Below are 17578 nucleotides of genomic sequence, written 5' to 3'. Positions count from 1 at the left end.
TTCCTTTTTCAAAACATTAGGTTAAATGTTAAAGTTAAAAAGTGCAAAGTGTAAAAACATTAATAGTGGAGCCCAAAAACGTTTGGCTAAGTGTTTGAATAAAAAACATTTGACTGAATGTTGAAGTCCAAAAACATTTAACTGGTAGAGCTGTATGTTGTATTCTATTTGTTTATCTTGTGCTATATTTCTCCAATGTAAAGAATGACATGTATTGATTAGATGTTAAAATGTTGTTTATATTTTGTTTTTTCATCATCAACACGAAAGGAAATGCAACAAAAAAAACTTTAATCAATGTTCTTTGTTTTTTTGCTAACTTAATGTAATAAAAAAAATTGTTGTTTATAGTAAACATGCTACTTATCTGAATAGTAATAAATTAGCACGCGTTAACCCAGATAATTTTTTTTTTTTTGTTAGTAGAATGTTTTCTGAAAGTTATGGTTACAATCTCAGAATGTTTGATCTGTGGTGTTCTTAAGCCCTATCCTATTGGCGTTCTCGGTCAAATGACATCGCGTTCAGTAGCTCCTCCATTTCCACTGGCTGTTGTGTTTAAGTCCGAGTAAAACAAGTGTATGGTCATTCTGGATGGAAATAAAATCACAGAGGACCCCCTGAGAATAATAATCCTGTCCGGATAGGGCTTTAGAAATTGTATTTTATTTTTTTAAATTTATCTATTTAGTTTTTATTTAGTTATACATATTAAAGAGCATGTTCTGTCTGGTCCAGGGCTGGGAATGAATGCGCACCCCTCTCACACACACTCCTCAGGGGAACTACATTACCCAGCAGGCGCTGCGCTGCTGGAGCTGTTCCGGGGCGGCGGTGTCCGGGCAGGGTGTTGTTGGCTGCAGGTCTCCGCTGTCCGGCTCTCCGCCATGTAGCGCCGCGGAGCCGCCGCCGTCCATGAGCCGCCGTGTGTCCGCCGCGTGTCCGCTCTCCGTCCGCCTGGGCCGCGGCTCAGCCTCGCCTGCTTCAGCCCCGGAGCTGCGGGTCAGTGTTTACCAGCCTGAGAGCGGCCAGCTATACACTGTGTGTGTGTGTGTGTGTGTTTTGTTTTGTTGTTTTGTTGTTTTAAATGACGACGCTGTCTAAAGTTGAACAAGCTTTTTGTTCGACTTTTCAATTCCACCTTAAATATGCAGCACGTCTATGTGATATTTAAGGTGGAACGAAAAAATACAAATAACGTTAAGCGTTGTTTATTAAAGAGTAAAATTTCTGATTATTTGAAAAAATATATACATGTATTATGCCTTGTGCGTTACAAAGAAATATGCATGTTGTACAAGTAAGATTTATTAAAAAAAAAAAAAAAAAAAATATATATATATATATATATATATATATATATATATATATTTAACCACGAAAAGGGAATTAGTAAAAGTCAGTAAAACTTTTATTATATTCTCCACAATAAGAGTTCAAAGCGTATGTGAAATAAAACATTAATTTCACTTCAGATTTGTTAAAAATATATTTTAAATGATTTACTATTAAAAGAGTAGTATTAAAAAAAACATTTAAAATACATTTTCTCACTCTCTTGCACAAACTGACTTGAGTAACTAGCCATAAAACTATTGCATTGTCACCATTAAGTCACACAATGAGGCAGAATGACCTCATTTTAGTGCTGAGGTGAGCTAAGATCAACAAGTAAAAATATATTTATTGTGTTTTGTCATTAGTTTAAAATGTTCTGCATTGAAAAACATACCGAATTATGTAGTCAACAAAACTGTTAAACAACCCAGAATGTGTTTTATATTTTAGATTCTTTAAAGTAGCTCCTCTTGTTTAGATGATCAGTTTTGTACATCTCTGCTGGATTTTCTCAGTCAGTTTTATGAGGTAGAGTCACCTGGAATTCAGGCTTTTAGTTAACAGCTGTGCTGAACTCATCAAGAGTTAATTACTTGAATTTCTTGTCTCTTAATAAAGTGTTTGAGAGCATCAGTTAAAGTAAAGTAGTGAAGAGGTATACTAGTTACAGGTATACAGTGAATAGCTTTATATAAGTAATGTTCCAATCCAGATTATGATATCAAAATCGGTATGATAAAACTGGCACTCATCAGTATTTTGGTTTGTTTAACACTTTAATAATATATCATGGCTTCAGGATGCCGGTGTGTAACAGAGTGAATGTTTGTGTTCTACAGTAGAAAGAAGCAATGTGGCAGAGTGTGGGATTAACACTGCTGGTCATCGTGGCCACGCTGGTCTGTGTGCTGCTCTTCATGCTTTTCGGTATGTATAACTAATGTTTTATTTATTTAGGTTTTTATTATTATTATTAACTCAAGTGATCAGTATTAGTTTGCATTATATGGTCAATTACACTAGAAGTCAACTTGCGTTTTACTATATATCCAAAAGTATTCAGATTTTCTTTGGTGTTACTGTTAGTTAATTCAGTTTCTTTGGAAATATGTGGGCTCAATTAACATATTCTCTATATATTACCATAGTTTAATGTTTAGTTTCAATGCTTTATGTTTATTTTCTTCATAACAGGCATAAATAAATTGCTAGTAGTTTGTCTCAGCAACTAGCTAGCTAACTAACTTCCCCATCCCACCTTAAATGGTGCAACAGAGGGCTGGGACTGTAGCATTTAAGGTGGAATGGGCAAATAAAAGAGGAGGAATTGAGGAAGGAACAATAATAATGAATTATTGACATTTTGTATTGTTTGTTTAAACTTTTATAAGTTAATATTTAAGCTTCCTGTGCAGTACAGTGCTGCCCCCTCCCTCTCCAGTGTTTGCTCAGTACTGGTTGGTGTTGTGAGAGTGACAGACGTGACTGTGGACACACAGCCGGGATCCAGGCGTCTGCTGGGTCTGCAGGGAATTCGTAGCATTGAACCGTCCGGCTCATATAAGGTTTCAACATACAGTCAGGCGTTTCAAAACGAGGCCAGTCTCCTGTCCAGTCAGCTCTGTGCTGATCTCAGTACAGACCAGGATCTCCTCACTGTCACTCAGACACTTATATTTACAGAATGGCCACGGTACAGTAGAGAGAGAAAACCCTCTTAACTTTCAACTTTAATACGGCCGTAAAGGATAGTCTAGTGGAGTATAGCGTAGAAAAGGGCAATATGGAGGAAGTATGGAGTTTTATAGGCTCATATAAGGAAAAATAGTAGTAGTATAGGCCAGCATTGGGGAATATAGGGTCATATATGTCTTTAATACGTCAATAAAGGATAGTCTAGTGGAGTATAGAGTAAAAAAAAAAGGGCAATATATGTAAAGTACAGAGAAGAAGTATAGAGCTGCATAGGCTCATATAAGGAAAAATTGGACGTTTGACTACCCGACTAACCTGACTGATGTTTTTAATCTTTGTGTTGCAGGTTGGTACGTGGTGTGGCAGCTCTTCCTGTCCAAGTTTAAGTTCCTGAGAGAGCTGGTGGGGGACACGGGTTCTCCCCAGGCCGAAACGGAACCGTGTGAATCAGAGAGCGAGCGCAGCTCCCCGTCGACCCCCCGACACCGGCCCAAGACTGCCCGCCAAAGAGTCGCCCCTTCGAGCAGCACTACATAAAAAATATAAACCTGCCTCGACAGTTTACCAGAGATCCGGGCAGAACGTCCTGCTGCTCTAAACTCACCTTAATCCCACCTTCCCACCTTTTCTCCTGCGGTAACCGGAGGCGGTTTTCCCCTCTCTCCAGGCTTTTCCTCGGTTCTAGACGTCTCTGTTCTGCTCTGGACAGTAGCAGGTCCAGGATATGGACCTGATTTGAAGCTCGTGGAGCTGACGGAGCTCTAGTGGACTGTCTCAAACCCCTTCCTTCAGTTTGATTAGTGAATGTGTGCAACAGCTCTAAAAAAAAAAAAAAATAAATAAATAAATAAAAAAAAGGCCTAACTGGCTTTTGCTGTCATGCTGCTACTCATTTCATTTAGTGTGAGTTCACAAATACTGCTAATTAGGGAGCGTATGATTGCACTTCATTCATCAGTTACTTCATGACCAGAGAAAAAAAAGAGAAAGAGAAAGAAAAGGAGGGATCGGATGATCTTGCAGTTATGTACACTAACTCTAACTCTTTTAACCCTGACGTTTTCTCATGATGTGCAATGGAAAAGAACACAAATATGTCAAATTCCAGCTTCAGAAAGAAAAACATCTCAACCACCTTCAGCGAGGCCATAGAATAAGCTGAAACCCTCCAGCAGCAGATGATTTAAGATGATTTTGAGATGATTTGAGATGATGTCAGTGAGGTGTTCTTCGTGCTAATGCTGGCGTCCTGGTGCTCCAGACATGGCATAGTGCTTTTAATATAGCTGCCATGGTTGCCTCTGAGCCTGGAGGTTGGACTTGCCCTTTTAAACCCAGATCTAGGACCTGCTTTTCTAAAGCCAAGCTGTAGAATAATGCATTACAGTAGATGAAGCTGATGAACACGGATCTAAAGAGCTCAGATCTGTGACCTGTGGGGCAAATCCATCCTCCTACCTGACCAGAATATCCCTAGAAAGCGTCTGCGTCCACCTGCGTCCAGTGAACTGGCATAGTTAGCAATGTGAGCTGCCATATTTAGATTTTAGAATCCTTATTTTTTGGTTCATGTTTTTTTTTCTTTAATGGCAGTAGCTGTATTTTCCCCTTCATAATAAATTGCATAAAATCTTAGAAAATGTCTTTTTGTGTTTATTCAGTACTTTATTATTGTTCTTTACTAGCCAGCATGTCACATACATGCAGAACTCGATGTGATTATACTTCTATATCATTTCTAAATATGATAATTATTCATGCCTGTGTAACAGTTTGGGAGCTGCCCAATACACCAAACAGCGTCTAAAACACACACACACACATATATATATATATATGTATGTATGTATGTATGTATATATATATATATATATATATATATATATATATATATATATATACATACATAAGGAAAAAATAAGATACCACTTAAAAATGATGAGTTTCTTCGATTTTACCAAAATTAAAAACCTCTGGAATATAATCAAGAGGAAGATGGATGATCACAAACCATCAAACCACCAAACTGAACTACTTAAATATTTTTTGCACCAGGAGTAAAGCAGCATAAAGTTATCCAAAAGCAGTGTGTAAGACTGGTGGAGGAGAACATGATGCCAAGATGCATGAACAAAAAACTGTGATTAAAAACCAGGGTTATTCCACCAAATATTGATTATTTCTGAACACTTAAAACTTTATGAATATGAACTTGTTTTCTTTGCATTATTTGAGGTCTGAAAGCTCTGCATCTGAAATCTTCTGCATGTTTTGTATACTAGTGTTAAATAAAGCATTCAGCAAAGATTAAATAGAAAATATTAAGGATAAATATTACACTATATGTCAAAATATATAAGACTTTTTTCAGATTGCCAGCCTAAATATGTGTTTTTTTGACAAACTGCATTCAGTTTTATTTTCTGATAGTCTGAACAGGCTAGAAATAAGTTAGATGTGATTTGAAGTGCAATTACGGACAGAAACTAATCCTCTGAGAAAGATGTGGGCGTGGTCTTAACATTTGAACAAACATGAGTGACTTCTAGCCCTCTATTTTTGGCGAAGTTTTTTTTTTTTTGCTTTTATACAATGTCATAACCCCGCCCACAGTGCTGAAACAGAGAAGCTGCATTTTTTTTTTAGCTTTTTTCTTTGAATTGTGATTGCGATAGAGATTCACACATCTTCAGGATTCCTGAGTTTCTGATCCACTGTGTGTTTTATTACTATTATCACATCAAGCATAAAGGTCAACTCAGGTCAGTCTTTATTATTTTTGAGTGGAGAAACAGAGACATGAAGGACTTTTTATATCTTTATATATATTAGGCCAAGTGTTCACAATTGGGAAGGATGATACCGATTTAGAGTCGTCATTATTATTAATACAATTCAATTATAAATACGATCACATGATTCAGAATGATGAGATACTTCAGGTTTGGCAGTGATTTGAGGTGCAGTTACTGTAAGTGAAATGTGCTTCAGTAATGACAGACAGTGTGAAAGGCAGCGCAGGTATGCAGACGGTGATCTGAGAGGTCTGGTGTTGGTTGGCGTTTTAAACGATGTGAACTGATAAGAGCACAGTTTATAAATCTCTATAATCAAAATACTCTATTTCTGTAAATACTACACTCGCTGTCAGTCTTCAGTAGCACCACAAGGCTAGTTCCGGAGTTACGAGGTCTTCGCTCAGTCTGCTGGATAACAGTATATTCAGCGTTCTCCGTTCCAGCGTCCCACTGAGGGTGAAGAACCGTGGCTATAGCAGAGGATACTTCTGAACAAACCGGTCAAAGGCATCATAAATGGCCTTCCTGCAGGAGAAATATAACATAATATTAGACACACAGGAAACAGCGCAACTAGACTATTAGACCAGTTATTAATCAACTACACTGATATATGTTTAGTTTAAATTATATATATTTATAAGTCAACCAATAACAGTTAAATACATTACAACATACAGCACAGAACCTATTATCCTGTTCCATTACTACTACTAATTACTCAATTAGTAACTACTGATTCAAATAACTGTTAATAAGTAACTACTAATTACTAAGTAAATTATTTAGTAACCAATTCACCAATTACTCAAATGACTACTACCAATTATTCAGTACTGACTAATCTCAGTAACTACTAATTGTTTAGTAACTACTACTAATTATTTATTAACTACTAGATTTCAGTTACTTGCATTCAGTACAAATGTTCCAGTAACCATGACTATTCATGAAATATCACTAATTACTAATTACAAATACAAGAAATACTAATTATTAATTACTTAATTAGTAACTACTGATCGGATAACATAATTATTGAAAAACAACTACAAATAACTACTACTAATTACTAAGCAAATGGTATAAATTATTGAGTAATATGACCAATTACTAAAATGACTTACTGAATTATTCAGTATTGACTAATTTCAGTAACTGCTAATTATTCAGTAAAAACTATTATTTATTCATTAACTACTAATTACTCAGTAACTAATTATTGAGGTGATTAGTATACGTTATTCATTAACTACTAATTATTCAGTTACTAGTATTCAGTACAAATTCTCCAATAACAAATACTGTCATAAACCTCTAATTAAGTACTAATTATTCCGGAAAATACTAATATTAATGAACTACTACTAATAACTTAATTAATAGATACTGATGCAGATTTTTAGAACTCAATTTGTTAATTTGTAAAAGAAAGCATGAAAAATGAAGGTTCTGCTGACCTGAAGATGGCCTGTTTGAACAGGTAGGCGCTGACGTGTCCTCCTCCCAGGTAGCGAACCTCACAGCCGGGCCAGATCTCCTGCAGGCTGCGTACACCGGTACGAGGGACGTACGCGTCCTCCCGGGCCTGAACAATGATGATCAGACTGGGATCTACCGGCACTGTGACGGACGGAGAGACGGGGGGGTATTGTTTCTTTCCTTCATAATAACTTTACATACTAATATAACACACAGTGATCAGCCATAACATTAGAACCACCTTCTATAACTGTGTAGATCTATTTGGTACGAGCAAAACAGGCTTCGACTCCACAAGACCTCTGAAGGTGTTCTGTGGTACCTGGACATAGCAGATATTTTAAACCGTATTCTATTCAACTGTCTGGTGGTTTTAATGTTTTGGCCCATCCTGTCCTCTAAACCCCAGTACCTGAGAAGTTGGCGATGTGTGTGCACTCGTCCATGACCCCCTTCATGAAGCAGAGGGACTCTCTCTGCAGGGAGTGGCGCTGTCCCGCTCCGGGGCTGATGTTCTTGGCGTGCAGCATGTCCATGTGCGGCCGGCTGCTGCTCACGGCCGACAGCATGCGGTCCAGCCCGTCCCCGTCCCTCCGCTGCAGCAGCAGGCTGGGGTCCGGACCTCGCCCGCCGGCCCCTGGCCTGCCCCCTACCTGCTCGCCCTCCGCGCCGCTCAGACCCAGCAGGTCCCGGGACAGGGCCAGACCAGAGAGCTTCTCGAAACTGCCTGGGGAGTTCCTCACGAAGTCCTGACCCATCCGGAATGAATCTGTCTGGATGAGACAATGAGAAAAGTTCAGGAACCAATTGAAGCTGTAGCATTGCCGAGTAGCATCACAGCACTAACGCTCGGAGGAAAGTGCAGCGACTCGGTTCTGATACAACAGCTCACAGACGCAGCCTTGTGCTGATCCACATCACCCTAGGAGTGATAAGGGGAAGGAGAAGAGCGCCATCTACTGTACTGTACCCACCCAGAGAGAGCATGACTGGGATTTGAACCAGTGATCTCCCAATAATAGTGGCAGCATTTTAGCCCAACTGGACCATTCATACTTTACTAACATTTACAACACTCACACTCATACAACCAGTGGACACCAGTGGACAGTTTACTTACCCCACAGTACTCCAGCATGTGGATGATCTCCTTCTCGTATACAGTGTGTGTGGCGTACTGCTTCTCCAGCTGTCTCCAGTTTACAGCTTTACTTAAAACTCCCTGAGAAACAGATGAGATGAACACAATAGTGAGGGAGGGGTTCAGTGCCTAAATAGTGTGGTAATAGGCCTCATAAATACTTGGAGTTATGTCTCAGTTCCAATAATATTAGTAGGCTTATGTCACAACAGCTCAGTGTTTCTAATAAAATGACCCGACACCATCACAGGTCACATTTACACCATTAAAGAAAAATAAAAGTATTAAAAATGACATATAAGTGAGCAAACTAAAGCAATGCACATAGTGAATAATGTGCCCTTTTACAGCAAGCTGGAATTATTTCGAGCTCTTGTAATACGAGAGAAGATGAAACCGAAACTTCAAGTGAAGCATTGCTTTTTTTTCAGTGTGAGTCAGTTACAGAGTGCCAAATATTCACTCAAATGTAGAAAATAACATAAGAAAATCAAATTTTGACCACTTTCACTTCATCTGAAATCTGAGATATATATGTTCAGTGTAAAAGCTGTGAAAATGAACCAAAGCCAGAAATCTTACTGTAGTAAAAACGTTGGAAGCAGTGGTCCAGGACAGACAGGGTATCAGAGGAATCGGCTTGGGCCAGTTTGTGACGGCCAAAGATGCCATCTGTAATGAAGAACATGTTAAATAACAGTTAAATAAACTTACTATACAGTTTATTTAGTGATATTGCAACAATTCCAACAATTCTTCATGAGTACTATTCTCCCAAAAGTACAGTAAACCCCATTAGATCACTAGAAGGCACCTACATGGCCTCCCATAGAGATGCCGGTCATGCCCAGCGGCCAGAAGCCCTCCCGCTCCAACCAGTGAAGCAGAACCGCAGACTCCAGTATAAGAGCTCCGCCCATCACGAACAGGTCCGAGACGTTCTTCAGACTGGAACGTCTTTAGAACATACGGAGCAAAAACCACAGAAAGATTACGCCATAATTAACACAACAAACATCTCTATATCTCATATCTCACAGGGTTTTTTATATCAGGCAGCGAGCGAACAGTCAGCACATGGAGGCCCTTTTATGGGGTTTTAATATTATGGCTGATATATGGTGTATACTGACTATGGCATGTTATCAGTACTGGAAAAATAAGTGTGGTATTAGGGGTGTGCCATATCGTATCGTACGCAATAATATTGCATACATTTTTGAATATCATGAACGATACTATACCCTAAAATAGTGGTGGGCGATATGGCTCTAAAATAATATCACGATATTTCAGGTTATTTTTGCGATAACGATATACTATAATGTAGCATAAAATAATATAATGCAGCAAATAATATTGCAGAATATGTAGTGCATGCATATAAACTGCAAACTAAAACAATTCTACAATAAATACACTTAAAGCTTTACAGTAAATATTAGACTACTTTTAAGACAGAACAGCCCTATTATCACAATCTGTGTCACGATATATTGTATACGATATAATATTGCTCACCCCTACCCTAAAATATGGTGCCATATCAACAACCCCTTTTTATCACATCATGGTACTAGTATTTTTAAAAAATGCACACTGTTCTTATTTCCCATTATATATCTACTAGAGACAGATTATATCTGTCCAGTATCATTTATTGTACTTTAATCCTGGATATATGGAGATATTTGGAGTGCATTATTATTAGTATCATAACATTCTGGACCATTGACTTCTGTTACAAATCTGATAAAAATTCTTGTATTTTTTATATCTCAGTTAGTGGTGTGCCACATCATATGCAATAAAATTGAATTTGAATTTTGTTGCAGTAGTGTATTCTAGAAATATTGTTTTAATTTAGTGTTTTGTCATATCGCCAAAAGTATCGCAATCACGATATTATTTAGGGCCATATTGCCCACCCCTAAGTGGTATTGTATTTCAATTATATTTAAGTTGTACTGAAACTGATAAACTCAGCATACTCACACTTGATCTTTGGGTTTTCTGTATCCATGTGGAATCCAGAGTCAAGGAATTGAAAGAACCAGCAAAATAAAAGATTATAACTAGAAAATACCTAATTTCTCTTTATCTTACACACACACACACACACACACACACACACACACATTCCCTTTAAAGGATATAGTAAGGGTTTTCCAGCAGTAAGGAGGCCATTCCTGCTTCTTTAATCATGGGTCTGGCCATGAGGGTTCTCCTCCTCCAGAAAAACTGAAAAATACAGAAATGCATGCATTTATAATAAAAAATAAGTTAGCTATCAACTAGCGACATTTTGTACTTTTATTTATTTATTTTTTTTTAGGTAATTTTGTGCCTCTAAAAAAAAACTCAGAATGAAGGTACAGAATCAGGACACCCTACCCCTAGACGTTAACATTCAAAACAGAGAGGTAGGGCTAAGGTGTGAAATGGACCATGGACTGTTTGGACCTCGATTTTTAATATGGTCCTTTGTTGTATTTTGCCTTTATTATTATTATTTTTTTTTAAATAAGGCCTCTTTTACATATCAGTCAAGTCGTAACACCCAATCATCTTTAAATTTTGACGCAATGTGAAGAAAATATGCCAGATTCACTAATCTATATAGACCAAAAATATTACAAAATGACTTGATTCAAAACCAGTACACTCACATGGTCTCCAGTTCCAGCCAGATGGATGCAGACTGGTCTGTGCTTCCTCCATCGTTTGGGTACTATAAACTGGAACCTGTGAATGAAGGTCACTAAGGTAATTTCTGATCAGCAGATTCAGACTGTTCTCTATGTTCTAAACATCATCTATATATTCTCTGTACTGACTGTTATACTGCTGTGATTACCTGGCTTTAACAGACTCGGCAGGCAGAACGCCTGGGACCAGGTGCTCCAGTGGAGATATGAAGTGTCCATTGTGGATTTTACAGTCGGAGTGATCCTCCACCTACAGAGAAAATATAATATACGTGTTTATAACAAACAGAATCATAATTGCTGCTGGGGCTGGTGGTGAGAACACCAGTTTAATCCCAGCAAATTTTTAACTTTACCTTATCAGTAAACACTGGATAATCCCGGGGTACCAAGTGTTTACACTTGTCTCGGTTGCCAATGATTTTCCGGAACTCAAATATTCTGGAACAGAGGAGAAAAATGCCTATGATTAATACATGAATAAAAGTAGTCATTCATGGTTTCTTCTGAAATTAAGTTTTTTTTTGTGTGAATATATATATATATATATTTATAGAAAACATTAAGGATAAATATTACAAAACATGTCAAAATATATAGGGCTTTGTTCAGATTGCCAGCCTAAATATGATATATATATACAGTGAGTCCAAGAAGTATTTGATCCCTTGCTGATTTTCTTCGTTGGCCCACTAATAAAGACATGATCATTCTATACTTTTAATGGTAGATGTATTCTTACATGGAGAGACAGAATATTAAAAAGAAAATCCAGAAAATAAATCTAAGGAATATATATTAATTGATTTGTATTTCATGGAGTGAAATAAGTATTTGATCCCTTAGTATTCATTAGCAGTTCTGGCTTTTACAGACCAGTTAGACACTCCCAATCAACTTGTTACCTGACCTGAAGCCACCTGTTCTCACTAATCACTTGTGTGAAAAACACCTGTCCACAGAATCGGACAGATCACACAGATTTCAAGTCTCCAACATGGGTAAAACCAAAGAGCTGTCACAGGACCTCAGAGTCAGAATTGTTGACCTTCACAAAGCTGGAATGGGCTACAAAAAGATTAGTAAGGTGTTGGATGTGAAAGTAACAACTATTGGTGCAATTATCAGAAAGTTTAAAGAGTATAACATGACAATCAACAGACCTCGGCCCGGTGCTCCAAAGAAGATTTCGCCTCGTGGGGTGGTAATGATGCTGAGAACGGTCAGAAATCGTCCTGCAACCACTCGGCAGGAGTTAGCAAATGACCTGAAGGCAGCTGGGACTAGGGTTGCAGCGGTAACCGGTTTCACGGTATACCGTGGTATTAAAATGCACGGTTATCATACCGTGTGTGTTTGCTTATTACCGGTAAAACGCAAGCCAGCGGAGAAACTCACCCGCGCATGCGCAACTCTGCTCCGCTTCAGCTCCTCAGCACACAGCGGTGAGAACAGCAGAAAGTGCATCAGACTAAACAAATCTCCGTCCGCCTAAAAAAAGGCTAAACTAAAATCAGCAGTGTGGGAGTATTTCAGAGACCCGCCGAACGCACCCGAGGATGGGTATCCGATTTATAATCAATGTGGCCGTAAAGTCACAGCTAAAGGTGGACATACGTCAAACCTGTTCTCCCATCTCCGAGAACACCACCCCGCCGTGCAGCGCAAAGTATGTGTTCAGTTTATAATTTTAATCTGAACATAAATAAAATCTCTTTGTAGTCGTGCATAACCCATGCGGTAAGCGCCCGCAAAAGCGCTGAGTTATCCGAAATTTGGGCACGCAGGTACAGGCGTATAGTGCGTGCTACGATGGATTCACGTGTCTGTGTAAAGGTCCTGGCCAGACTGGATGTGAAAGACGCCATTCATTTACATGCGTTCATTTTCACATTCTGACGTGCCTGTTTTTCATGTGTTAAAACCAGACTCAGAAATAAATCCCCTCTATCTGGTTATATACCAACTTGGCAGTAAAACAGACGTTTACAACAGTTGTTGATCAGACCCTGACCCAGGCTCAGTTTATCAGATATTAAATAATTTAAACTTAAATAATTGTACTGAATATTTTAAATACAGAATCTTTACTTCTTAGAGGACATGTAATGTGTGACACGTGTGTTTGTGTGTGTGTGTGTGTGTGTATATATATATATATATATATATATATATATATATATATATATATATAATTATATACACCCTTAATGACCTTAAGAGTAGTGGAAAAACCTGGTTTCCTTCACCTGATGTTGTACAGTTTATTTTTTTTAAGGAGACATTATCTATATAGTTGTTCCAGGTTTCTACAATAAATAGTTAATTGAACAAAAACCTTTGTTGTAATTTTTAAGGGTCAGTTTAATAATATATGTAACAAACTGTGATACCGTGATAACCGTGATACCGCGGTATTTTCTGAGACGGTTATCATACCGTGAAAATCTCATACCGTTGCAACCCTAGCTGGGACCACAGTTTGCAAGGAAACAATTGGCAACACTTTGCGCAACAATGGATTCACATCCTGCAGTGCCCAAAAGGTACCCCTGCTGAAGAGAGCACATGTGGAGGCGCGCCTCAAGTATGCCAATGATCATTTGAAAGATGAACCAAGTTATTGGGAGAAGGTTTTGTGGTCAGACGAGACCAAAATTGAACTTTTTGGCCTCAACTCCACCTGCCATGTGTGGAGGAAGAAAAATGCTGCCTATGACCCCAAGAACACTGTGCCCACCGTCAAGCATGGAGGTGGAAGCATAATGTTTTGGGGGTGTTTCTCTGCCAAGGGTACAGGGCTGCTTCACCGCATCACTGGGAAGATGGATGGAGCCATGTACCGCACAATCCTGAGGGACAACCTCCTCCCCTCTGCCAGGGATCAGAAAATGGGCCGTGGTTGGGTCTTCCAACATGATAACGACCCTAAACATACAGCAAAGGCAACAAAGGATTGGCTCAAGAAAAATCACATTAAGGTCATGGAGTGGCCCAGCCAGTCGCCAGACCTCAATCCGATCGAAAATCTATGGAGGGAGCTGAAGGTCAGAGTTGCCAAGCGACAGCCCACCAACCTTCATGATTTAGAGAGGATCTGCAAAGAAGAGTGGGCCAAAATCCCCCCTGGTGTGTGTGCTAAACTTGTGGTTAACTACAACAAACGTCTCACCGCTGTGCTTGCAAACAAAGGCTTTGCCACTAAGTATTGAGTGTGTTTGGCAAGAGGGATCAAATACTTATTTTCCTCATTGAAATACAAATTAATTAAAATATATTCTTTAAAATTATATTCTGGATTTTTGTCTTGATATTCTGTCTCTCCATGTTAGAATATATGTACCATTAAAAGTGCAGAAGGATAGTGTCTTTATTAGTGGGCAAACAAAGAAAATCAGCAAGGGATCAAATACTTCTTGGACTCACTGTATATATATATTTTTTTTTCAAACATATGTTGCATACACACAATGACGCACCACAACAAAGTCAGCAGTAAATTGGTTTTTTTTTTTTTAATTCACAACATACACTTCCACATTGCAAACACACACATAAATAAATAAAACACAAAATAGACATAAATACCACAAGTCACAATTTAATAATTAATTAAATATATTTTAACTTAGGATTTCCTGTAAGTATTAAATATAGGGCATTATTCAATAATAAAGGCACTTAAGGCACAGAAAATTAATAGATCAATTATTTTTTTAATCGAGTAACTCAAATTACTCGAGTAATCGTTTCACCCCTAGTATACAGTACACATACTGTACCAGGGTACACTAAAAGAGGAACGGACAGTGCAGCAGTGCAGATGTGCTTGAATGAGAAACTGGAGACTAATGATCACACTCTATTAATAGAGCAGCAACAAAGCTAAATATTCCAGGGTGACTCGAGGACGGCTGACCCTGTCTGAGGTTAACTGGGCCTTTTCTATTTATTATAATAATTATAATACCAGACTCTGTATATATTATTAACTTTCCAACAGTTTAATTGTCTTATTACATCACATTGTGCATGTTCACACAGCAGGTAAATGTGGCTCAAATCCAAAGTGTGCTGCAGTGTGAACAGCCAAAAAAAAAAAGAAAAAAGTCAATATTCTGATTTCAGCCACTTTCATTTGTAGTATTAAAAATATCCAACACATATCCAATATGCAGCATTGTAATATTTCTTTTTTGTCTTTTCATTCAAGTATTATTTGAGTATAAATTAAAATGGACAACAACGTTAAAGCTAAATTTTAAAAAAGCACATATCGAAACCAATCCGTACTTGAAGAAATTATTTAATACATTTCTAAATGTGGCACTTCTGCAGTATCACAAAGAAAAACCAAAGGCTGTGAAGCTGGAGAAGATGAAACCGAAACTTCATGTGAAGCGCTGCTCTTTAACGCAGAGACGTCCTTTTAAGAGTGAGAACTAGGTCTGCACCGTATTGGAATATACTGACATTGCAATATTCTTCTTTTCTGAACTATATATTGTGATATTAATATATTTGTCTATTATTTGTATTAAATGAGTATAAGTGAAAATGGACAACAGCAGTAAGAAAAGTGATAGTGAGGTAAGAGATCTCATCTATAGTTAGACTGATCTCTATGTTTAAAATAATATTGAAATATGTTCCTTTTCTACAATATATATTGTCATATTAATACAGAAATTTTCACCAGATTTCACCAAATCAACAGAAGTCAACAAGTCACATTATGAATATTGAATTCTGTATGAACAAGACTAAACATCTGATTTGGTGAGAAATTTGGATTTGGGCCACTTTACCTTTTATGGGAACGCAGCAATTAAGTGTAAAATCAGGTCTGACAGTACCTTTTCAGGTCTTCTGGCTTTCCCCATCCCTGGATGAAGAGTTTGGTGAGGAGGAGCTTTCTGTAGAGAACATCAAGCCGGCTCACACCCATTGGCAAGAACCTGTCATCTGCAGAAAAGAACAGATTAATGATCAGAAGGTTTTTTCTAAACAGTAAAAAATATTTCGGTAGAGTCGTGCTTGATTTGGTTCACTAGTTGAGAGCTCTGATCTGGTAAAACTGGTTTAACTGAAGATAATATCATTCCAACTCTGGCTCAAGTTCAGAGTCAGAACTACAAGTAAAATGCAGTAAACTGTTAAATATTTACATTTAGAAAGATTTTTTGATTGTTGCCTACATTGTTATACACTGCAATAGCATATGATACAAATATCTCAGAATTTACTTAATGTATTTCTTTATTTATTTATTTGTGTTCTTATTTAGGCAATATGGTACCAATATTATATCGTAACATTTAACTACACTTTTTTAAATACTTGTTTTTTATTGTAATCCTGTTTACTAGGCAGATAAAATTCCCCATATTATATAACATTTAATGTCAAAGCATTGACTCTAAAAACACAATATTGTAATTTACTGTACATTGCCCACTTTAATTAACGTATCTCAAAGTCATCTATAGAGCCCACAGAAATATCCTGTCCTTTGTGCTTTCTTATCATTTTGGTTTTATTGAACACACTGAAAATTTTGACTTTAGGTTTTAACTTGAATTCAACTAGAAGACTACTCCTTAGCAGGTTCACATATTTATTTAAAAGCAACTAATGTTACAGAGACAAAATTAGAAGTTGATAACTATATTGTAACTTATTTTACAATTAAACAACCGTGTGAACTGTACCTTAGAACTTAAAACGAATGTATTGCACTTTATTTTATACTGAAAAGTACTTAAAATCAAAAGTCTGCTGGCTGTGTGAGGGGTAAGGGGTAAAGGTAAGAGTGAGGTGTAAGGGTAAGGAATAAGGGTAAGGAGTAAGATGTAAGAAGTGAGGAGTAAGGTATGGGGGGTAAGGTGTAAAGGTGAGGGTGAGGGTAGAGGGTAAAGATGAATGTATGGGGTAACAGGAAAGGAGGTAAAGGTAAGGGGTAAGGGTGAGGGTATGGGTAAATGTAGGGAGTAAGGGGATAAAGAGTGAGGGTAAGGGGTAATAGGGTAAGGGTTAAGGGTGAAGGTAAGGAGGGTAAGGTGGGCACACTGACCCCACAGCCTGTTAGAAAAGCACATTATTCCCAGTCAGTGGTGTCCAGTGAACCTTTACCTTTGCCTGTCTGTATTTGTACCTGTCTGCCTGTAGCTGTAACTGTCTGTCTGTAGCTGTAACTGTCTATCTGTCAGTCTGAAGTTGTTTACAGTCTGTCTGTAACTCTGAGAGCTGAAGCAGAGGAGTGAGAGAGTGAGTATAGAGTGAGTTAATAGTGAGTAGGGGGGTCAGTACCTCCACCTGAAGCGCGGATCGAGACTCTGGCGGCTGTTTCTCATCTCAGAGGGCGAATTCCGCCTCGCTGCAGCTCCGCCGTCCCGGCATGCAGTGCGGGTGCCCCC

The 17578-nt window shown here is 38.1% G+C and overlaps 2 protein-coding genes across 3 annotated transcripts; one reads left to right on the top strand and one right to left on the bottom strand.

Moving 5' to 3' along the window:
- Window positions 1-809: 809 nt before the first annotated feature.
- Window positions 810-4673, top strand: smim13 (small integral membrane protein 13). Of its 2 annotated transcripts, none has more exons than XM_022676362.2 (3): window positions 810-1041; window positions 2178-2265; window positions 3380-4673. In XM_022676362.2, exons 2-3 carry the CDS (start codon window positions 2190-2192, stop codon window positions 3568-3570), a joined length of 267 nt encoding a protein of 88 aa, XP_022532083.1. In that variant the 5' UTR covers window positions 810-1041; window positions 2178-2189; the 3' UTR covers window positions 3571-4673. The 2 variants fall into 2 exon arrangements, with proteins under 2 accessions (XP_022532083.1, XP_022532080.1); XM_022676359.2 differs by having other exon boundaries at window positions 811-1002.
- A 1107-nt stretch (window positions 4674-5780) lies between these two features.
- On the bottom strand, window positions 5781-17578 carry abhd18 (abhydrolase domain containing 18). Its single transcript, XM_007245604.4, has 13 exons — window positions 17472-17578; window positions 16019-16127; window positions 11519-11603; window positions 11312-11412; window positions 11124-11199; window positions 10611-10695; window positions 10450-10477; window positions 9273-9411; window positions 9037-9126; window positions 8434-8535; window positions 7726-8086; window positions 7292-7454; window positions 5781-6356 (listed from the first exon to the last, which is right to left on the bottom strand). Exons 2-13 carry the CDS (start codon window positions 16108-16110, stop codon window positions 6302-6304), a joined length of 1377 nt encoding a protein of 458 aa, XP_007245666.3. The 5' UTR covers window positions 16111-16127; window positions 17472-17578; the 3' UTR covers window positions 5781-6301.

Source organism: Astyanax mexicanus, chromosome 19, assembly GCF_023375975.1.
Source record: "Astyanax mexicanus isolate ESR-SI-001 chromosome 19, AstMex3_surface, whole genome shotgun sequence".
NCBI lineage: Eukaryota > Metazoa > Chordata > Actinopteri > Characiformes > Acestrorhamphidae > Astyanax > Astyanax mexicanus.
This window is presented reverse-complemented; position numbering and strand designations above follow the sequence as displayed.